At 34.8% G+C, this 24518-nt stretch overlaps 1 protein-coding gene across 2 annotated transcripts in view; it reads left to right on the plus strand.

The window, feature by feature from the left end:
- NCAM2 (neural cell adhesion molecule 2) overlaps positions 1–24518 on the plus strand; it is a 522399-nt gene that overhangs the window by 380343 nt on the left and 117538 nt on the right. For both annotated transcript variants that reach the window (XM_081573615.1, XM_081573614.1), the window contains exon 9: positions 14854–15004. In XM_081573615.1, coding sequence (XP_081429741.1) covers positions 14854–15004 — 151 coding nt within the window. The remainder of the gene's footprint in view (positions 1–14853; positions 15005–24518) is intronic.

The raw sequence follows: 24518 nt of genomic DNA on the forward strand, positions 1-24518 counted from the left end.
CTAGCTTTTTTTCACTCTTCTCTTTCACTCTCATCAAGAGGCTCTTTAGTTCCTCTTCACTTTCTACCTTTAGAGTGAAATCATCTGCATATCTGAGGTTGTTGATATTTCTCCTAGCAGTCTTGATTCCAGCTTGTGAGTCATACTGCCTGACATTTTTCATGATGTACTCTGAATAAAAATTAAATAAGCAGGGTTGCAATATACAGCCTTGACATACTTCCATACAGATGGCCAATAGACATATGAAAAGATGCTCAACATTGCTATTCATCAGAGAAATAAACATCAAAACCACAGTGAGATATAACCTCCTACCTTTTGGAATGGCTATTATCAAAAAGGCAACAAATATCAAGTGTTGGCAAAGATGTATAGAAAAGGGAGCCCTTGTGCACTGTTGGTGGGAATTTAAATTGGTACATCCACTATAGAAATCTGTGTAGAATCCTCAAAAAACTGAAAATGTAACTACTATATGACATATGATATGATATAGCAATTCCACTACTGAGTATTCATTCAAAGAAAATGTAATAGTAGTCATTTAGTTGCTAATCATGTCTGATTCTTTGATGTTGAGAAAATGTAAATAGCAATTCAAAAAGATATATAATCCCTAGCTTAATTGCACCTTTATTTACAACAGCCAAGGTACGGAAGCACCCTAAGTGTCCATCAGTATATACATGGATAAAGAAGATGTGGCATATAAATATTTTTCAGTCATGAAGTAAAGAATGAATTCTTGCCAAAATGTATGGTCCTAGAGGGCATTATGCTAACAGAAATAATTCAGACACAGAAAGACAAAACTACTATTTCACTTATGTGTGGAATCTAAAAAACAATACAAATGAGCAAACATAACAAAGCAGAGACAGACTTAAAGATATAGAAAATGAACAGGTGATTCAGTGGGTGGGGAATAAATAAATGAGGGACATTAAGGGCTACAAACTTCCAGTTCCAAAATAAATGAGTCATGGGTATGAAATGCATAGTGTGGGTAACCATAGATATAGTCTTCATATGAAAGTGAAAGTGTTAATCGCTCAGTCGTGTCCAACTCTTTGTGACCTCATTGATGTAGCCTGCCAGGCTCCTCCCTTCGTGGGATTTTTCAGGCAAGAATACTGGAGAGAGTTGCCAGTTCCTTCTCCAAGCGATCTTCCAGACCCAGGGATTGAACCCGGGTCTCCCACATTGCAGGCAGATGTTTTACCATCTGAGCTACCAGGGAAGCCCATCCTTCATATATGAGTATATATTTTAAGTCTGTGTATAAATGTAGACAGATAGATATTGGATTGGCCAGAAAGTTGTTTTGAGTTTTTCTGTAAGATGTTATGAAAAACCTGAACAAACTTTTAGCCAACCCAGTAACTACCATATTTGGCTTCCAGATCTCATCTGAGCTGAGCCTTTATTCATAGACAATCTCTTGAAAATGTTGTTTAATCCTGTTCCCTCTAAATTCTTCCCAGAATTACCTCTTGAATATATTCCAGTCTGGCTTTGATCACATGACTCCACAAAAGCTCTTTGGAAAGCTTGTTACTAATAACATTCACTTTTCTAAATTTTATCACAAATTAGGAAACTTAATTTTACTTTTTTACTTAGGAGAAGCATTGACCCAATTAAATAATCCTTTCTGCTTATTGCATGGACTTTGACTTATGGTATGCATGCATGTGTGCTAAGTTGCTTCAGTCGTATCCAACTCTTTGTAACCCTATGGACTATATCCTGCCAGGCTCCTCTCTCCATGAGATTCTACAGGCAAAAATACTGGAGTGGGTTGCCATGCCGTCCTCCAGGGGATCTTCTGGATCCAGGGATAAAACCTGTGTCTCATGTCTCCTGCATTGAGTCAAGGGTTCTTTACCACTATTGTCACCTGGGAAGCTCTGGCTTATGGTATACTTTCCTGTTTTTTCTCTCATCAGTCTTGGTCTTCTAACTGACCTCTAAATTATCTAGGGCTCTAAACTGGGGTTTGTTATTGGATTCCTTTCTCTAACTATGTTTATTCCTTTGACTTATTCATTTTGTCTCATGCCTTTAATTACCAACTGGATTCAAAAAAATCCAAATTTTAAACAAGAGCCTTTCAACTAAATCCTAGTTGTCTGTATCCAGTCATCTACCAGGTAGCTACATTTGGATATTAATTAAGTACTTTGATGTAAAATATCTGATCCAGCTCTGTACATTGTCTCTAGTTCCGCATCTTCCTCAGTCATCCCAATCTCATTAAATGGTGATTCCTTCCTTCTAGTATTATAGTCTAAATTTTTTGGTGTAATCTTTTGACTCTTATTTATTATTATACACACATTCAAAATTTGTAAATCCTGTTATTCTTATTTTAAATATATTAAAATTGTGATCATTTCTCAAAACCCAACTGTTACTGCTCTGGTCCAAGCCAGCATAATTATTTGCCTGCATGCATGCTAAATCACTTAAGATGTCTCTTTGACCCTGTGAACCATAGCCCACCATATTCCTCTGTCCATGAGATTCTCCAGGCAAGAATACTGGAGTGGGTTGTCATGCCCTCCTCCAAAGTATTTGCCTAGATTATTGCAAAAAACTTTTTAAATGTTTTAATGCATGCACCCTTGCCCCTTGTTAGTCTTGTTAAAATAGTGAAATTAGTCCATTGGAAATAAGCTGGATAATATCACTCTGTTGTTCAGAAGCCCCCAGTAGCTTCTGATATCATTTGGAAATCCCTTTTATTACCTACACTGCTCTACATGATAGCATGTGTGTGTGTTAGTTGTTCGTTCATGTCTGACTCTTTATGATCACTTAGACTGCAGCCCATCAGGCTCCTCTGTCAAAGGAATTCTTCAGGCAAGAATACTAGAATGGGTTGCCATTCCCTTCTCCACGGTATATTTCTGACCCAGGGTTCAAACCTGGGTCTCCCACATTGTAGGCTGATTTTTTTACCTTCTGAGCCACCTGGGAAGCCCCCAACATTATAGGTCACTCTTCAAATCTCTATTACCTTCATTTTTCCCTCAAGTCCTACTGTTAAGATCAATTTAAATTTTTAATCCAAGTAAGATTTCACATGTCTTCCATCAATCCTTGGGTGCTGGAAGATTTTCAATAGTGTATGTACTTTATCCATCTACAACTTTGAATGTACATTGTGAGTTGTAAATGTAGTGAAAGCTATCGAAAAATCTTTGATGTACTAATTTCAGTATGCAATATGTTTGAGTTTGCTGAGAGAGTCCTTAACTGCCAAACTGAAGTATATATGATAAGCCTATTGGTTTTTAACTCTGGGTATGTCTAGATTAATTGCTGACTTCTTCAGGTAAACTAAGTATAAATTGTAGAACACTATTCTTTTAATTACAAAATCTGAAACTGGATAAGAAGTTAAACTATGTACAGAACAGTAGAACTGACTTACTACATGGATACTTGAATTCAATTCTGAAATTCACTACATCTAGCCAAGTCATAGGAGCTGTGAATCTATTGGGACAAAAATTTAAAAGGACAAACAGAATGCTAAAGTAATATTAGCATACAAAGTGATAAACATTTGAATAAATGGATATAATATTCTGATTACTTCATGCATCATTTGCTTATTTAAATTAAAATATCCTCTGAGGCCAAGTGATAGAAAAGGTGATAATTAAGGAATTTCCATAGAAGAATTTTACAGAGGCAGGAGGTTAACAAGCAAGTGAATGGCACACTTTTCCTGTGTATACCGTAAAGAGTTGGATTTCCTCTTTCTGTATTAGAAAAAAACTTGCCTAACTGGCTGTTTTGATCAACACCTCGAGATATGACATTGCATTATACTATTCCAATGCCTTCTTATAATATTTACAACAATCTTCCCTGTAATATAATTATTTACTAAACATGCCATATCTGCATATCCCAGCACACAATCAGAAACTTCTTGAGGGGTGTTTCTTATCACTTTTGTTTCTTGTACCAAAGGTAATATAATTTCCCAGACCATCTCTGCTTCTTGGCTCTCTGTTTCCACCATGCTCCCCTTTAATGATACCATCTGTAAATTTTTATCATCGAATGATTGATATATATGAATGTAAATATTCATCACAGACCTGTGTAAGCCATACTTTTCTTTTTTAATAAAAGAATATAATATAGAAACATAGGTTTTTACATTCTATGTTAATGTTTCTGACTAAGTCTACATTCTATCTTTTCCTTTCTATGGTTTAGGGTTATAGCATTAATTCATTCATTCCATACTTTGAAACTGTCTTAATACATCTTTTTGCCTTTGGTAAAGAAATAAATTTTGTTGCCATTTACAACTCCCTTTCTCCTATGTATTATTTTATTATCTTTATAACTTAGATCCCTTCTAGAGAGTACCTTCTCTTTTAATTGAAGACTTCTAGCAATTATTAAAAAAATTGAGTTTATATATGCAGAATTTTTAACTTGTCTTTTCTTTATGAAGAGATACTTTACCACAAAACAAACAAACAAAATCCAAAACTAAACAAAATCATCTCACTGGAGTTCATATATGTTATACAAAATTTTAAATTTTAGTTATCTTTAAGAGGTAGCTTGTTCTATGTCTATTTACTGAAAGGATTTGATGAAACTGTTTTTGGTATTTTTGTTTATACTTATTAGTTTTTAGTATTTGTGTGCATGTAATATCTATAACATTTCCAATAAAGTGATTTTGTTAATTCCATAATTGTTATACTCTAATAAAACTGAGTGAGAAGAGTTCAACACAGAGCTAACAAATATTTTTTATCTTCTTGAAACTCCTACCTGAAATGTAGTTATGAGGCACCAAAGTAAAGTATATGAGTCACTCAGCATAGCCGTGCATTAAAATGGAGTGTACATTTGCTATAACACTGCAATACATATGACAGTAATTGTATACATTATTTTTGTAACACTTCTTATATATCCAGTGATGTATATATTTTAATGTGTATTTGAAATGATGTGAGTTTTTAAAAGAAGTAAAAATGTATGTATACATTGCCAAGTAGTATTCTACTTTGTGATATATGGCTGGTAAAAGTGATGTTGTTAATAGCAATGTGTTGTATACCACAAAAATTCACATATATGTGACAAAATGTGATCACTAGTGGTAAATTCCTTGCATTTTCTGATGTTAAGTATGGGACTAGTGACAAATGAAAATACTTGTTGCAATTCATGTTTTCAGGCATATTGGATGAAGAAAGGGTTGGTTTATACTCTGACTTTTAACAATGACAACAGACAAAATTTATATCATGATGGATAGCATATTGATCCATGGGGAAGAGAAACAAATGGCACGAGCCCTGTGATTGTCCAAGTGTACTATGCAGAGAGTTTCCAGGCTGTTGCACAAAGATGAAGAGTCTGGCTCTTTTCTTTTAGTTGAGGAGCCAGTGTTCTGAGATTGAATGATTGAGGGTGCTAGAAATCAGAGAATGGGGTACCAGAGAGGAGGGAGAAAAAATTCACACAGAGAGAGCTCCAGAGATCTTCAGCACTTTCCCCAAGAGTCTTCAGCTGAGTACCAATAAGTGTATGTGTGTGAGGAAACTTCAAGGCAACAAAAAGAAACACAGGAATCCTGGAGTGGGTTGTTTTAGTAATGTGGTCGAATTAGTCTTAACCTAAAGACTGTTCCCAGCTTGCCTAGCAAAGTTTAAAAGCCTCAAAAGGATAAAATTGTTTTCAAGTAATTTAACAATCTCTCCTGAAAGAGATCATATATATATAATGTATCATATCACTAAATTTATATAATACTTATATCCCTCATATATATATATATATATATATATGTATGCATATATATACATATATCACTCTAGAGATTAAAAAAAAACATAAAGATGGGATTGGATTAACAGAAGATTAGGTACTGCAGAAGAAATGTCTAGTAAAATCAAAGGGAAAAACACAATTTATCCAAATGAAACAGACAGGAAAAAGACCTATGTATACTTAGAGCAGTCATGTGTCTTTTCATGCTTCCAGTGAGTCGTGGCCAAAGAAGGCTCAGTACAGGGTCCTCATTTGTCTCATTAGATAGAACAAAGAAAGAATGTTCCCAAAACATTTTGTATTTCTTCATACTGGAGTTTTTCTATTATAGAACTTGTTGTAGGGATTTACATAAAGATCCAGATAATCATGATGGTGTGATCACTCACCTAGAGCCAGACATCCTGGAGTCTGAAGTCAAGTGGGCCTTAGGAAGCATCACTACGAACAAAGCTAGTGGAGGTGATGGAATTCCAGTGGAGCTATTTCAAATCCTAAAAGATGATTCTGTGAAAGTGCTGCACTCGATATGTCGGCAAATTTGGAAAACTCAGCAGTGGCCACAGGACTGGAAAAGGTCAGTTTTCATTCCAATCCCAAAGAAAGGCAATGCCAAAGAATGCTCAAACTACTACATAGTTGCATTCATCTCACATGCTAGTTAAGTAATGCTCAAAATTCTCCAAGCCAGGCTTCAGCAATACATGAACTGTGAACTTCCAGATGTTTAAGCTGGTTTTAGAAAAAAGCAGAGGAACCAGAGATCAAATTGCCAACATCTGCTGGATCATCGAAAAAGCAAGAGAGTTCCAGAAAAACATCTATTTCTGCTTTATTGACTGTGCCAAAGCCTTTAACTATGTGGATCACAATAAACTGTGAAACATTCTGAAAGAGAAGGGAATACAGGACCACCTGACATGCCTCTTGAGAAACCTGTATGCAGGTCAGGAAGCAACAGTTAGAACTGGACATGGAGCAACAGACTGGTTCCAAATAGGAAAAGGAGTATGTCAAGGCTGTATATTGTCACCCTGCTTATTTAACATATATGCAGAGTACATCATGAGAAACGCTGGGCTGGAGGAAGCACAAGCTGGAATCAAGATTGCTGGGAAAAATATCAACAACCTCAGATAGGCAGATGACACCACCCTTATGGCAGAAAGTGAAGAGGAACTAAAAAGGCTCTTGATGAAAGTGAGAGAAGGGAGTAAGAAAGTTGACTTAAAGCTCAGCATTCAGAAAACTAAGATCATGGCATCCAGTCCCATCACTTCATGGCAAATATATGGGGAAAGAGTGGAAACAGTGGCAGACTTTATTTTTCTGGGCTCCAAAATCACTGCAGATGGTGACTGCAGCCATGAAATTAAAAGATGCTTACTCCTTGGAAGGAAAGTTATGACCATCCTAGACAGCATATTAAAAAGCAGAGGCATTACTTTGCCAACAAAGGTCCATCTAGTTAAGGCTGTGGTTTTTCCAGTAGTCACGAATGGATGTAAGAGTTGGACTATAAAGAAAGCTGAGCACCGAAGGATTGATGCGTTTGAATTGTTGTGTTGGAGAAGACTCTTGAGAGTCCCTTGGACTTCTAGGAGATCCAACCAGTCCATCCTAAAAGAGATCCGTCCTGGGTGTTCATTGGAAGGACTGATGTTGAACTGAAACTCCAATACTTTGGCCACCTGATGCAAAGAGCTGACTCACTGGAAAAGACCCTGATGCTGGGGAAGATTGAGGGTAGGAGAAGAAGGTGAGGACAGAGGATGAGATGGCTGGATGGCATCACTGACTTGATGGACATGAGTTTGAGTAAACTCCAGGAGTTGGTGATGGACAGGGAGTCCTGGCGTGCTGTGGTTCATGGGGTCACAAAGAGTTGGACACGACTGAGCAACTGAACTGAACTGATACTATCGGGAGAGGATAATGAGTATTGTTAAGTTTATTGAATGTATATTATCTGTCAGGCACTTTTCAAACATCTCATGTAACATTATTTTACTGCTTCCTGTTGCATATTGGTTTTCAAAATCTTTCATTTGTTTATAACTTGAACAAGATTGCCATACCACTTAGACGCTGGTTACTAACTACATCTCTGATTGTAATAACATTTATCATACAACTTACACTGAGCCTACACAAACTTCAGTAATTCTAATGAGACCTAGGGGATAGCAGTAAAAGTTATGTACTGTGTATAAGCCAACCTGCACTGTGATATATACTGCAAAATAATTACAGCAAAACCTCACTGGCTTTCAATACAGAAATCCATGTATTTGTGAGTAGTCTGCAACAACATGCTCCAGACTTTACTTTGGATTCTGATCTGCTCCATATGTTCTAACAACTGACATAATGGAATAAAGGGACTCATCCCATCTTGGTTTATGTTGTTTAAAAATTTTCACGATAAAATGCGTGTTGCAAATTTAAAACAAAGACTGGAGAATGGTATAATGAAATCCTACATTCTATGGCAACTTCAATCATTATCAGTATTATGCCATTCCAATTATAGTATTTTGAGTATTGCACTTCATCTCTGTTCTAATTGGTTAAGTTTATATTACAGAGAAAAACATTTTAAAATCTGAATTTAAATAAAAACATTAAAACAAATCTCTCATTTCTTCAAAGCCTTGCAATAAAGGAGTCCACATTTTAGTTATTACATTACTTCCAGAGCAGTACAGTGTAAGCATGTGATATCAATGTTCACAAGTGAAGTTCAATTATATACATAAATCATTACAATATCTCTGACCATCTTATAATAAATTGTTCAATAGGAAGGATTTCAGTGTATAATGTGCCTCATTCTTCTAGATCTTCTTTCTATCTTTGCAGTGTTGTGTGCCCTGAAAGTAACATTTAGCTCAAATAGGATATAACTTTTAGATTTTAATATCTTCTTGGGTTCTTTATCCCTTATTCATTTTTTAATAAGCAGTTGTTGTTACCTTGCTCTTTTCCATTATGAAGGATATACAGAAAAAAAATGGAAAAAGCAATGATTATCAAAAACAGTAGTGACCATACTGTTCTTCATGGTTTCTTATCCTTGAAGAAAGCAATGAAATTTTACATGGATCGATAGCTTGAATCTATGGGATTTTCCTACGGACTTTCTACACTAGTCCCACACTTATGGCTTGAATTCCCATGTCCTGAATTTTCAGAAAAATCTTGAAATCAAATATGTTGTTCTGTTATCTTTGGATTTGATAAAAGTATGTATCTTGTCATTCAGAGTAAGCAATAGCATCCCCAGAAGTATGATCAGCCACACCACAGACACATTTCTTTTATTCTAATTTATTTGCTTAGAACTCCAGTCACAATGAATAACCATAATAAGTAACAGTGATATAGAAATACTATTGGGATACTTAATATAACTTTAGGTAATATATAAATTTTGGAAATGTGATGCATAATCATTAGTACCCACAGATTTAAAGCCATTGAATAGTAACACAGAACTTATGTCTGTATAAAACCAACGAGGCCTTTGACCCCTATAACCAGTGAAGAAACTGTAAGTTAAGAAATTTTCCTGGACATATTACTCTTTATTTCATCAGTTTACCCTCCTTAGAGAGAGGGTGAATGTACATAAGTTTATTTCATGATATGAAAATAGGAATAAAATTAGGAAGGTTGGATCAAGCCCAGAGGAAAGAGACCTTAATACTAAGAGTAAATGTAGGAATCCTATGATTTTGAGGAGTTAGTTTGCATAAATTAATTGCAATAACCTTTGGAAAGAATCTGTTTTCTTTTTTATGCATTTAACAGTTATGTCTTGCTGCTACCTCTACATATTTGAAACTTAATTTACATTCAATAGAGATGCAATGGAATGCAATTAAAAATAATGCAAACAGAATATATAATAAAAAATTCACCCCCCCCAAATGCATAGCATATAATGAGAAAAAATAATATATAACCAAAATGTGAAAACTTGTTGTGCATCTGTGTATCTTGGGTTCTCCATGGGTTCTCTATCAGCCTCCCAATGTCAGGGGATCCCATGTGCTCTCAGCCTTTTCTCTACACCTGCTATCTTCTCTGTTTTTCCATAAGCCTTCTGGTGGCATATTCTCTCTACAACACTGAATTCTCTCTACACCACTGCCTCTTTCACCATTTCCATATTCCAGTCCACACTTCAGTGTATCAAGGAATATACCTCTGACTCTAACCCACCCCTTCGATAATATCCCCACAATGAACCTGTGGTGTTTTTCAGTTTAACTGTATTTTATTTTTAAAATGATATCTGTCTTCTCAGTTAAAGTTAAATTCTACTAAGGGTAGAAATTATTCTGTTTTGCTCAGCTTGTATCCCCAGTGCCTGGACACTTGTTGTAGAACAATTGCACACATGTAGCTGACGTGAACCACCATTTCACAGAAGGCCAAAAGTGTCAGTGACCCTAAAAACATTCAAAGGCATAAATGTGAGGAAGAAGGAAGGGAATTCTGCCCACCTCAGATGTATTGTTTGCTGCAACTGAATTCTAAATTTGACAATGAAGTCTAGTCAAGTAAAGCCACAAAGTAACCATGATATACGTTATACAATTTCAAATGTACAACAGTTAAAATTTAAAACAAAATATTTATTTTGTACTAAACTCAAAATAGTAGTTTTCACATAGATATTTGGTTAAGAGATTATTGAAAGGACAATAAGCTCTCTGAATAATCATTTTATAAAAATACTGAAATACTACACAAGCAAGCGGTTCTTAAGTTGACCTTCAGAAAGGCAAAAGATATAATATCAAGTCAAATTTCTGAAAGTGTCTTTTTGTAAAAGATTGAAATAATAATGTACTGTCAGACACTTTACTTTCCAATAATCTTAATGCAGTGATGGAAACTGAAAATACTACGTGAACAGCTAATATACCAATTAACCAGTCTCAATCAGATATCTGATGTCTTAAATGAATCTTCTGTAGGTAGTGAATCAAAGCCAAGGTATAAATGAATTTTCTTTCAGAAATGTGCAATATATTTTTGTATCACCGAGAGAAAGATGCCCTTTGTTATATGAAATGAGAACAAATGACTTTGATCTCCTAGTCAAATGCATATTGTGGATTATTACAGAGACAATGCTAACTATGAGAATGACTTATTTCTCAGGGAATCACACTCCTTCCAGAAATAGAACAAATTCTATTCTTCCTAAGTTTTTGTTAATTTCAGATATATTGTTGCTTATTGTAAAACAATTGCAAATATAGATAAAAATGTTAAGTAACTGAGTAACAGGATCCCCTAATTTCTCTAAAGTGTCAATGATTCTAAAACAGTTTAACACATGAGTGTGAGAAAGAAAAATGATAGGGCATACTGGCTACCTTAGTATTTTAAATACTACCATTTTTACTAATATTAATAGCATGCTAACTTACATGAATATTTATCCACAGGTCAAAGCTATATCATTTATAACAGGTGATAACCAAAGGACTTGTTTATTTTTAACGTGGGTAAATTTACTTTTTAATATGTAGAAGGACAATATATTCCCTAATGAAAGGATGTTTTACATTATTAATAATGTATTTTATCTACATTCTAATAAATATATTAAGTACAATGTTTTTCATCCATAGTAAAGAATAGCTGAAGAATTGCATTTCCTTTATACAATTATATGTATATTTCACTATGAGTTAATTTGCCTTGTAAAAAACAAAAAATGTATTGATTCTGTCCTAGATGCTAGTCCAGGTGACTTTCATATGAAGTGTCATTAAAATGTCTTGCATTTGTACAACTATAATATCAACCTGCAGGATAAAATCCAAAGTTTCAGATAAAACCAGAAAAAGCAATATGTCCCAAGAAATGCATTGATTTCAAAGAATATTACACACACACACACACACACACAGAGTAGTCAATGAGGGATTATGAATATAAATTGATATTTGCTTAAGAAATGGAAAGAATGACGGTAGAATTCTGCCATATAAATATGAAAGAGATAAAGGGGGAAAGATTAGAGACAGATATGTGAAGGCTGCTTAGAGAAAGACAGCACAGGATATTCATTGCAGTATAAGTAATTCAAATTAATTGGAACCCAAATTACTGATACCCAAATTGTAAGGTGTCCTTAAACAGAAAGATAATGCCATATGGAAGTCCATCAACATCAGGCTATGGAGTTGGCAGAGGCAATATAATGTTATGTGTAATTATAGAAAATTACTGGTGGTAAAACCATCATAAAGTAGTTACAAGAAATGAAAGTTTGCTTTTTTAAAAAAGCCTTATTCTTAGTTTCACAAGAAATAATTTCTGCAGCTGGAATGATTTTTTTGCTAAAAGAAACATAGGAAATAACATAATGTTGTAGAATTTTGCAGAGTCAGGGAGCTTTTTTGGTCACATTCTTCCTGAGGGTGATTGTTTTCTCTTAAATCGAGAGACTCCTGTCAATATCCTTCCAACTCAGCAGTGCAACTGAATCTCTGAACGGAGAGGGATAAAGCAGATATGTCTAGGAGAACACAGTTCCTGAGAAGTGGAAATGTCATGTCAAGCAAGATGATACACTGAAATGTATCATTATTTAGAATATAAATAGATGAATAAAGGTTCAGCAACTGATCCAAGAGTGAGAACATGGTGTAGCATGGGACATGAGAAATATTAGTATTAATATCATTCACAGAAAGAAAAATACCTGGGAGAGGGCAGGTGATGCTGAGTGGGTGTGATACATTCATCTACACATGCTGGTTTGAGATCTGTAGCAAATGGACTTTCCCTGCATGTGATATATCTTATTTCTGAAGCTCCATGGAAATAAGCACCCTGAGGGAGAAAGAGTGACTAGAGATTTCAGTGTAGATGTGGTCAGGGCTAAGAGTGCTCAAGTGAAATTGAATGAAAAAGCTCTAGAGCCCAGGCCAGAATACAGAGACCTCAAGGAAGCAAGGAGGCTGTAATAAAAACCAAAACAAAGCAGGCAGCAACTAAAACTGGGAGAAAAATCAGGATCATGTGGGTGTCCTGGAAGTCAAAACAGAAGAAAGGAAGGCAAGTTCAATAAGATTTAGCAATGAATGGTGGCGGTGGCCGTGTCAAACTTGTGTGACCCCATAGACTGTGGGCCACCAGGCTCTTCTGTCCGTGGGGATTCTCCAGGCAAGAAAACTGGAATGGATTGCCATGCCCTTCTCCAGGGGATCTTCCCAACCTAGGGATTGAATATAAGTCTCCTGCACTACAGACATACTTAACCAAATGAGCTAGCAGGGAATTAACAATGAATAGAGGTGCAAAAAAGGCCAAAGGATATTTTTTTTAGTTATGAAACAGAAGTCAGTTACCTTGTATAACAATTGACCCTTTTACTTTGGCCAATTATTCATTCATTCTGATTTTTAAATTCTGTGAATACTTGCATTTTGTTTTCTTTCAATTAAGTAAATGGGTTTAGCAGCTGAACATCTTAAAAACTGGCAGAATAGAATGCCCTTCAGATTGAAAACTTCACCTTACATTTCTTTAGCAGTACTTGGAAGGTGGGGAACATGTTTTTGACCAAGAAATTTTGGTCTAAGTTACAAAATACATCCCTAATATGCTTTTGCTTATTTCTTTATTTTGAAGACCATTTCTCAAATATTAAATTATCAATAATTAATGGATTATTTAGTGATAGCATTCACATATAGAATTAAAAAGCAAAAAAAGTAACTATATTGTGCCCCAATCAACATGTTTGAAAAGGCCTTTAAGATAGTCCAGTGAGGGACTTCCCTGGTGATCCATTGATTAAGAAGCAGGCTTTCACTTCTATGGCTCTGGGTTTGATCCCCAGTGGAGGAAATAAGATCCCACAAGCCATGCAAAAGCATAGTCTTTTGATATTAATAAAGAAAAATGATTAAACATCATTTTAATAGTACAAAGTACACACATGTATTGAAATTTATTTGAATCTGATCTGTCATATATAAAATTATACAGCCATTATACCATGTATAATAACATACATATTTCAATTAAATGAATGACGTACAATATTCTATTGAACACTAAAACCTTAAATATTAAAAAGAATCAATTCGATAATGGTAGAGCAGATATCTTCAATGAGTTATGAAGTGTTAAAAGTCCACTGTATATCTTGATAGTACAAAGTAAAATTGAATGAATAAACTACCTCTGTTTTAATATGTGTGCTATTAAGGTATTTACATGATTTAATAAAACAATTCTGGATATGCTAATTATGTTGCACACAATAATGCTTATTTGAAATACAGTCTATGGACTATAGGATTATAAGTAATTCCTTGACTTGAGTCATATTTGTGGAATATGTGAGTAATCATTTCCATATTGTTTCCAATGACTTCCTAAGAATATGGTGCTTTTAATAGTGTATCTGTGATGCATATGGTACCAGTTATGCTTATAAGCAACACTGCTACATTAATTCAAAAGTGAAAACTATAAATTCCTTTTAAATTCTTTAATTGTCATACATCTTGGTACATTCTCCTTATGTGGTAAAGTAAGAAACTAAAGTACGGCAGAGGTATTTTTGCTGGTAAGCTGTAGCCAGAATTAAATAGGCCTTGTTGTCATTTTGCTGTTTGCAAAGAACACAACAGAAAGCCAACAACAAAATCCTTGTGCCACCTGGAAACTCCCTAGAAGAACATACTAGCTTTATAAAAAGCAAGTGAAAGTCTAAAAAGCAAAGAGCATGCTAAATAAAAAAAGGTGGATAAAACATGTTTTTATTATGTGCACATCAGTGTCCCTGTAAGCAAGTGGGCACCTGAAATGGATAAGCTAAAACCAGTAAAGTATAAATATGGAAACAGTGCTTTTTTGAAACAAAAAAACTGAATACAGTTAAGAGTTTATTTTCAACTGTTATGTTAAGGATAAATGCAATATGTTTCATCATCATTTTACACAAAATAAGCATGAAATCTTCCTTTTTCCCCGAATCAATGTAAACAGAGCCCAGACGGACGTATCGAAGTCAAAGGGCAGCGTGGAAGTTCATCACTGCACATTAAAGACGTGGACTTGTCAGATTCAGGGAGATACGACTGTGAAGCTGCAAGTAGAATTGGAGGGCACCAAAAGAGCATGTACCTTGATATTGAATGTAAGTTATTTTCATTTTTTCAGTTGTGTATTAAGACAACTTTTTTCTTCTTTGAAAAACATGAAATTTTGTAGGAAAATCAAAACACAGATGTAGTTCATGTTGCAGTATTTGATGCATAACATTAGAAGGAATGTAGCCAAAGTCAGTTATTAGAGACATCTAGTGGAGGTTATGGGAGATTTCACAATATAGATTTGACTGTATTTAATAGTCTTGATACTGCTTACCCAAAAAATTGTGACTTTTTAATGGAAAGTATAGCCTAAATCACAATGTAAACGGAACTATATTAGTTATCAGTAATTGATCAACATCTCAGATTTTTATATGTTTATTCCTAACATTATTGGTCCTGTGTTTCATGTATGTAGTGAGAATTTCATTTCTCATTCAAGTTTTGTTGAATTATTTCACATCCTCATAAATTATTGTATAATATTTAAAATACAGTATTTAGGATACTCTGTTTTACAAGGACTGATTGTGAACCAAATTCAAGTTGTTTTTGATCACAGGTACAGTCCTTTGCTTTTAAAAGCTTACATAGTGGTTTATTCAGCTTTTTCTGAAATTGTTCTCTAAGCAGTACTTTAACTGCATCCCACAAATAGTGATTTATTGTGTTTCTCTTGGCTTTCAGTTGAAAATAATTTATATTTTTGTAGATTATTTCATCATTGGTCAATATTATTTGTGAGGATATGTTTAGCCTTCAGATATTTAGCATTTCCCTCGATATTTTACTGTTACTAATTTCTAATTTAATTCAGTTTGCTTCAAAAAATATTCTCTATATGGTTTTGATTATTGTTGTATTTATTGAGGTTTATTTAATGCCCCAGCATATGCTCTGTCTAGTGAATACATAATATGTACTTGAAACATGTATATGTTCTTTAAATCTTCTATGTATTCACCAAATTTGTTTTGTTCTATTAGAGTTATGGTGGTTAAAATCCTCTACCATAGTTGTGAACTTTTTTCTCTCTCTTTTTAATTGTTTATTTTTGCATTTTGTGTATTTTGAAGCTCAGTGACACAATATACATTTATAGTCTGTATCTTCTCTTAGTGTCCTGTTGTTGATATAACTAGTGAACATGAATTTACTTGCTGTAAACAATACCATATATTATTTTATACTCTTGATATCAGAGGTCAGAAATGATTCTTACTGAGATAAAATCAAATGTTTGTAGGGTTGTGTTTCTTTGTGGAGGCTCTAAGTTTCAAGAATATACCCACTTGTCTTAACTTGCAGTCTCCTTCCATCTTCAAAGCCAGTAACGGTAGAATGAGTCCCACATCACATCACATGACTTTGATTCTGCTTCCTTCCTCTCATTTTCTCTATCTTTGACTTGCCTGCCATTTCATTGGACCCACATTGGATAATACAGGATAATCTTCTCAACCCAACATCCTTAATTTAGTCACAGCTGCAAAGTTCCTTGGCCCATGTGAATTAATGTGCTTAAAGGTTCGGGATGTGTGCTTATCTTTGATGGATCATTTTTCTCTCTCTAATGTATGTCTTCCTCATGAATGATTCATTTTCTCAACTATTCCCTGACTAGATATGTTCTGTCTGATGTACAAATAGCCATTCAGGCTCTCTCAGAGTTAATAATCTGACACTTTATATTAAATGTACAAGCTTTGCAACAATACAGATTCCTTTACAAGTACTCCACACTGATCTTTTAAAAATTTTTTTTAATGTCATATACATTACATCCATATTCATTTTAATATAGACTCTCACCAGAAATTGTGATGTTTTGTTTTAATGAATTATAGATATATTAAGGAACTTGAAAGGGAAAAATATTGTTTACTCATGTTTTTATAATTTCTTTTTTGTCTTCCTCTATCCTTACAGATCTAGATTTTCCTATAATATTATTGTCCTCCAGTCTAAGGATATTTCTTTCCCATTTATTGTAAAGCATAACTGTTGGGGATATCACCTATTATTTTTTATTATTATTATTTTCATCTGAAAATGTTCTCCCTCTCTATCGTTCCTGATGACTTTTTTTCCCTTGGAAGTAATTCAGGGTTGTCATTTCTTTGAAGATGAGGTTCCTCGGTTTTCTAGCCTCCTTGGATTCTGATGATAAATCCATGGCAGTTTGATTTATTTATCCCTTGTATGCCATGTGTCATTTTTCTAAAGCTGATTTCAGTTTATTTTCTTCATCTTTTGTTTATAATTTTGACTAGGATATGTCTAGGTGTGGTTTTCTTTGGGTTTATCCTGTTTGGGGTATATTGAATGTCTTGAATCTGTAAATTTATATTTGTCAATATATTTGACAGTTTTTAATCTATAAATATTTATTCTGTTCTAATCTCTTTCTCATCTCTAGGACTTTTAACTACAAACATATAGACTTTTTGACTCAAAGATCTCTGAGACATTGTTCAGTGTTATGACTCTTATGTTTTGCTGTTCTTTAGATTAGACAATATCTGTTGTTTGCTTTTAAAGTTAACTGATTCTCTGCTGATAATCTCCTTACTGCTACTGAGTCCATTCAGTGAAGTTTTTGTTTTATTTAAGATATTAATATTTTTAGCTCTAAATTCCTATTTTTTTTTCTGTTTTGTATTTTTTGTTTCTCTGCTGAGAAATATGGCATTGTGTCATGGATACTATAAATATTATCCTGTGCAGACTCTGGGTCTCAACAACCATCTGGAAAAAAGTATTTTAAGTAGATAATCATCCCTGAGTTCTGTGTTGTCTCCTGTAATCAGTTATTCAAATCTCAGTTGATTTCTTAACATCTTTGCTATGCATTTTGTATCTGTTCTAAGTATGTAGAGCTCAGAGGTTAGGCTGTGTATTCTGTGGTTTTATACCCAGAATTATGACATCTCTTTCTCTGACTCTTGTCTGGGATAATCCCCACACTATTCAACCTGTATTGGCTTCTTTCCAGAGTACCTCTATATTTCTGGATGTGTCTTATGTCCAGAATCACTTTGAAACTCTTTATCTAGCACCTTCCCTCTAGACGTAGCAATGAGGCTGGGAAAAAAAAAAACAACAACGAAAACAAGGAAATGAGTTTTCCTTCCCTTCCACAACCCCAATTTTGTTTTGCTCCCTCTACAGAAGCCTTAGGGTAGTATTGTTGTTATTGTTTTGTTTTATTTGTGCTATTTCCAGTCTTTTAAATTATTACCAGTAGGGGAGTTGGGCTATCATTGGCATGCTCAGCCAGCAATTTTTAATTTATTTCCTCCAGTCATTTTTTTTTTTCAAATTTTACTTTTACTTTTTATAATCATATTGGCTTAGCTGCCAAAGAATCCGCCTGCAATGTGGGAGACCTGGGTTCGATCCCTGGGTGGGGAAGATCCCCTGCAGAAGAGAATGACAACCCACTCCAGTATTCTTGCCTGGAGAGAGAATTCCATGGAAAGAGGAGCCTGACAGGGCTACAGTCCATGGGGTCACAGAGTGGAACATGACTGAAGAACTCACGCACACACACACAGAGCTTTAAATAAACCATTACCCTGTTTGAAATAGTGTTCAATTGCAAAGGCCTAAGAAGAAGTTAAGTTCTTTTTTCTCATTCAGTGTATCAATCTTCTACATAGTCAATTTTATTTAATTTGACATTTTTATCTATACTCATACAAAATCAACTTGAAAGGTATAGTAAGTTCTAGGTATGTGAATTTTTTCAAATTCTTAATTGTGAGATGGGGTCTAGTGGTTTGGAGCACCATGGCCGTGGGTCAATACCTGGTCAGGGAACTGAGATTCAGTAAGCTCTGCACTCTGTCTTAAATAAATAAATGGCTTTAGCTTGAGGTTTAGAGTTAGATATTCAGATTTTTAACAGTATCTTTTATCTACAAGGGCTTCCCAGGTGGTGCTAGTGGTAAAGAACCCACCTTCCAATGCAGGAGACATAAGAGACTTGGGTTCTATCCCTGGGTCAGGAAGATCACCTGGAGAAGGATATGGCAACCCACTCCAGTATTCTTGCCTGGGAAAGTCCATGGACAGAGGAGCCTGGCAAGGGAATAATTCTTCTGATTAAGGCTGAATTTCATGTAAAGCAAATGAAAATATTTATATTTAAGATTAATAAACACACTATCAAACTTGAGTCATGCATTCTATTGACATATTTCCTTTTTCTCAGTCTTTATTTTTTTTATTTATTTTTTTAAATAAATTTATTTATTCTAGTTGGGGGCTAATTACTTTACAATATTGTAGTAGTTTTTGCCATACATTGACATGAATCAGCCATGGGTTTATGAGAGGTCTTCTGCTTGTGGATTTAACATACACATCCTATATGTAAGCCATGGCCTCTTATTTTCTTCCCATGATGAGTCTCTTCTAAATTTCTATTACACATGGATCGAAAATCTCTGGAAGTCTAGAATCCTCTTTGATTAAACCAGATTCTTATAGTATTTCTTTATATGCTTTACACAAAATGTTTTATTTTTTGCAATCAAATTTACTTACTAATTCCACAATGTTAAAAGTCCAGCTCACTTTTGAAATTTTATGATACATTTAAGAATGAATTTTAGGTTCATAGCAAGATATAAATATGCCCATATATGTGCCCAACCTCTACTCTGTGGTAGGCATATGAGATTATTACCTTCTGGGTACTTAGTATAATTTATTAAATCTGAATCCAGAAAAAAATTTTTAAATGGATGAATATTATGGTGAAAATTTATTTATGGTTAGTTATATATTTAAAATTAATTTATGGTTAGTTATATTCTAGTAGGGGCTTTCCAGGTGGCACTAGTTGTAAGAACCCGCCTGCCACTTCAGGAGACTGAATGATATGCAAAAGAGATGCAAGTTCAATCCCTGGGTCGGGAAGATCCCCTGGAGGAGAGCATGGCAACCCACTCCAGTATTCTTGCCTGGAGAATCCCACAGACAGAGGAGCCTCACAGGCCACAGTCCATAGGATCTCAAAGAGTCGGACACGACTGAAGCAACTTAGCAAACACACATATTCTAGTAAAATATAAATTTATACTTAGATAGAAAATAAAATAATGATTCATCTTAATGTCATTACTTGCTAAAATTCATATTTTTTCCATGTAGTAGGAACATAGTAAATGCCATTAAATTGTCATTCATCTATGTTGTGGTTCAGTTGCCAAGTTATGTCAGACTCTTTGCGACCCCAAGGACTTCAGCACACCAGGCTCCTCTGTCCTCCACTACTTTCTGAAGTTTGTTCAATTTCATGTCGATTGGGTTGGTGATGCTATCTAATCATTTCATTCTCTGCGACCCCCTTCTCCTTTTTCCTTCCATCTTTCCCAGTGTCAGGGTCTTTTCCAGTGAGTTGACTCTTTGGATCAGGTGGCCAAATAATTGAAGTTTCAACTTCAGCATGAGTCCTTCCAATGAATATTCAGGGTTGATTTCCTTTAGAGTTGACTGATTTGATCTCCTTGCTGTCTGAGGAACTCTTGAGTCTTCTCGAACAGCACAGTTCAAAAGCATGAATTCTTCAGTGCTCAGTCTTCTTTATGGTTCAACACGCACATCCATACATGACTACTGGAAAAGCCATAGCTTTGACTAGACAGACCTTTGTTGGCAAAGTGATGTCTCTGCTTTCCAAAATTCTGTCTATATCTGTCATAGCTTTCCTTCCAAATAGCAAGTGTCTTTTAATTTCATGGGTGCAATCACTATCTGCAGTGATCTTGAAGCCCAGAAAAATAAAATCTGTCACTGCTTCCACCTTTTCCCCTTCTATTTGTCATGAAGTGATGAGACAGGATACCATGATCTTAGGTTTTTTTCACCCTCATCAAGAAGCTCTTTAACATAATTCAATTGAATGTAATGCCATCAGAAGTTATTCGTGTGAATAAATATTTACATGTTAAAAATGATAAGAATATTTTCATTCGCCATCTTTGATTCAAAACAGTATAAAATTATAAACATTACAAAGAAATTATACATTGTCACAAACATTTCACCAAAATAGTCTTTACTATGTGATTAAAGAAACTAAATTGTAAGAATGAGTAGAAAGAATTGAGCCTTTTATAATTTGATACCAACCACATTTATTACAGTAATACTAAACTTAGAAGGTGTTTAGATTACATCTTTTTTTGTTGTTGTTGCTCAAAACCTCTTTTGTATTTCAGTTTAAGCAGACTCCTTGGCATCCTGCCAGTTCATTTTCAATATTCCAAAGGCATTACCATTTTTAAGAAGCAGGATTTGAACTAGAGTTCCAATTCATAAAACACAGGAGATAACAGGCGTGTGATATGTAGTTGAACACAATAAGCACCAATTACATAGCATGTTTGATTACAATTAGGGTATCATTATGTTTTGTGACTAGGTACTCATTACTTATTATCTATTAATTAGATTTAATTATTTTGTGTGACAAATTTAATTTAACAGTTACATGGTAACAATGCCTGTTAAGAAATATTGAATTTTTCATTTGCATTTTTTTCTCATTGAGCTCTCTGCACCTGCTTTTGTTTCTTGTTAGAGATAATAGCAGTATTTAAATGCATTTTCTCCTGTATGAAAGGAGTTAGCTATATCAGAAAACTCTTAAGGATATAGAGAGATTAATTAATCTTTTAATACAGACTCATGTTACTTCCATACATATTCCATTTATTGTATCACTCAATTATTTCCCCAAGAATTGCAGTCACCCAAAATAACTAATTCTGGTAGCATTCTCTGCTACATGTGCTGGATAAGGCGGGTAAGGTGTGACCATGATTTTAACATTTAAAAATAGTATATCAATAAGCAAATATAAATTAGAAAACTCCTTGTTTATAGCAGACAAGCATTTTATATCTGTGATTAAAAGCTTGTCTTATGAACCTACCCTATGCACTCACCATAATACATTTAAATTGTTCAAACTTTAAAGAAGCTGGCTCACTTATAGAAGTAATTTTGTTCTAATGCCAGCAACTACTTAGATTTTATACCCAACATGATAATTTCAGTGACAACATCTGAAAGAAATATAAAGTTTATGTCTACAGCCAGAAGATAAGAAAATTAGAAGAGAAAGAAAGGTGAAAAAATCATTTTACTGCTCATCTGTATTTTTTAACCCAGACTTTACATGGACCCTCTGTGAAAACTTGAAATATCTAGCATTCTTCCTGTGTACAGATACTATAAATTACTCTAGTTTTATCACATTTGTGTCTATTTCTGACAGATATAATTGATGCAGATTAAGTCTTGTGAGAATGTACTTTAGAGATTATGATGATGAAAAGTTGTTAAGGAATTTTAGGAAATATTTAACCCTTGAAAAGATACATTTTAGATATGAGCAAATATCAAACAAACAAATGAAATAATCATTTTTGTGTAACTACTGGATTTATCACTACTTCTTGGCACCTACTTAACTTAATGGCCCAGAAATATCAAACTCAACCTTCAATTCACCATAGTTTTCTACCATTCCTCTGGAATGAAGACCTTGTCTCAGTGATCCCAGTTCTCACTGGTACAGTGAATGTCCTAGCTTGTGCAGCTATAATGAAATATCTTAGGCTGGGTGGCTTTAACAGAACCTTTTATTTCTCATGATCTGAAGGCTGGAAAGCCAATATCAGGATGCCATAATGGTCAAGTTCCTGGTGAGCACTCTTTTGCAGGTATATCATCACATGGCCTTTCCTTCATATAGAAAAAGATATACCTCCTCTCTCTTCATCTTTCTTTAAGGGCATTAATCCCATGATAGGGGTTCTACTCTTATGACTTCATCTAAAATTAATTACTTGCAAAGACCCCACCTCTAAGAACTATCACATGGAGGATTAGGGATCAACATGTCAATTTGGAGGAGACACAAAATTCATTCATAAGAATGAACTTTCTGCGTTTCACAGAGAAAACCACATCACAGATAGAACTTTACAGGGCCAGGCTGCACATTAAGATAACATCTTTCCAATCCTTTACTGGTATCACTGAGTTTTGTCATCTTGAAGATCCTGAAAACTATGCCAAGACCTTGTGGTAAACTGCTTACAGCCTGTCTTAGTCTGTTTGAGCTGCTGTAATAAAGTACCATAGACTGAGTGACTTATGAAAAACAGAAATCAGTTTCTCACAGTTCTGGAGACTGGAAATTCGAGATCAGGGAGCCAGCATGGTTGGGTTCTGGTGAGCACCTTTTCCAATTACAGACCACTGTCTTCTGGTTCCATCCTCCTATGATGGTGAGTAGAATCAGAGGAAAAAGCTCTCTCCTAACTCCTCGGGGCACAGATAGGGGCCCCACCTTATGACCTCATCTATTCCTAATCACCTCTCCAAAGCCACACCTCCTAATCTCATCACATTGGAACATGTGACTTTTATGGGAACACTGACCTTCAGTCCATAACAGTGCTCCCCCTCCCTCTCCTCCTTCTTAGGATGTGGTGCTAGTCGGTTTGTCTTCTTGGATTTATTATCTGATACCTTAGTCTAGAATAGCATGACCATCAAAAGTTAAGGTACCTAATTCTTGAAAAAGACCAGTCCAACAATTTGAATCTAATCAGCCAGAATTCTGTGGCCATAAAGCCATAAATCTGAATTTGGGGTTGAATTTCAGTGGAGCAAAGGCAAGGACAAGCTTTTGTTTTAATACTGTCCAAGTATGGTTGATATTAAGCCAGCTCGCAGTATGTGATGGTGTAAACTTAATAACATTTTTTCTTTTTAATACATTGGACTTTGCTAAAATAATATTTAAAGTCATAGTAATATGAGCTATTCTTAGATTTTAATGGATCTACTGGGTCTAATCCTAGGACATTGGTCAAGTGATTTAAATTACCAAAGCTTCAGTGTTTTGGTGTGTAAAGAGGAAGAATTGGCTCTAAATTTATTATTTTGTGAATTTAAGCATTGTCGTTGTTTAGTTGCTGAGCATGTCTGTCCCTTTTGAGACCCAATGGACAGTAGCTGGCCAGGCTCATCTGTCCCTGGGATTTCCCAGGGAAGAATATTGGAGTGGATTGCCATTTCCTTCCTCCAGGGTATCTTCCCAACCTAAGGACTGAACCCAGGTCTCCTGCCTAATCAGGTGGGTTCTTTACCACTGAGCCACCAAGGAAGCCTGAGCTGCTGTAATAAAGTACCATTTTAATTACATTCTTTCATTCAATAATATTTATCAGGCATGTACTACACACCAAGCACTTTTATGGGTGTTGAGAATGTAGAATTGTAATAAACAAAAATACAGTAGACTGTATGGGCCTTCCATTTGAGCAATGAAAACCAATGATAAACAAAACAAAGTAGCAAAATATACGAGAATCAATGAAAATGGCTCAGGAGAAAAAAAAATAAAGCCATGCGGTTAGATACATCATCAGCTAATGTCACAATACGTATACATAATAAACACTCCAAAACTCAGTGACATGAATTAATAATTCTCTTGCTCAACTGGAACCAGCTGACCCTGAATAGGGA

This window comes from Giraffa tippelskirchi, chromosome 2 (assembly GCF_054371585.1).
Source record: "Giraffa tippelskirchi isolate mGirTip1 chromosome 2, T2T-mGirTip1v1.2.pri, whole genome shotgun sequence".
Taxonomy (NCBI): Eukaryota; Metazoa; Chordata; class Mammalia; order Artiodactyla; family Giraffidae; genus Giraffa; species Giraffa tippelskirchi.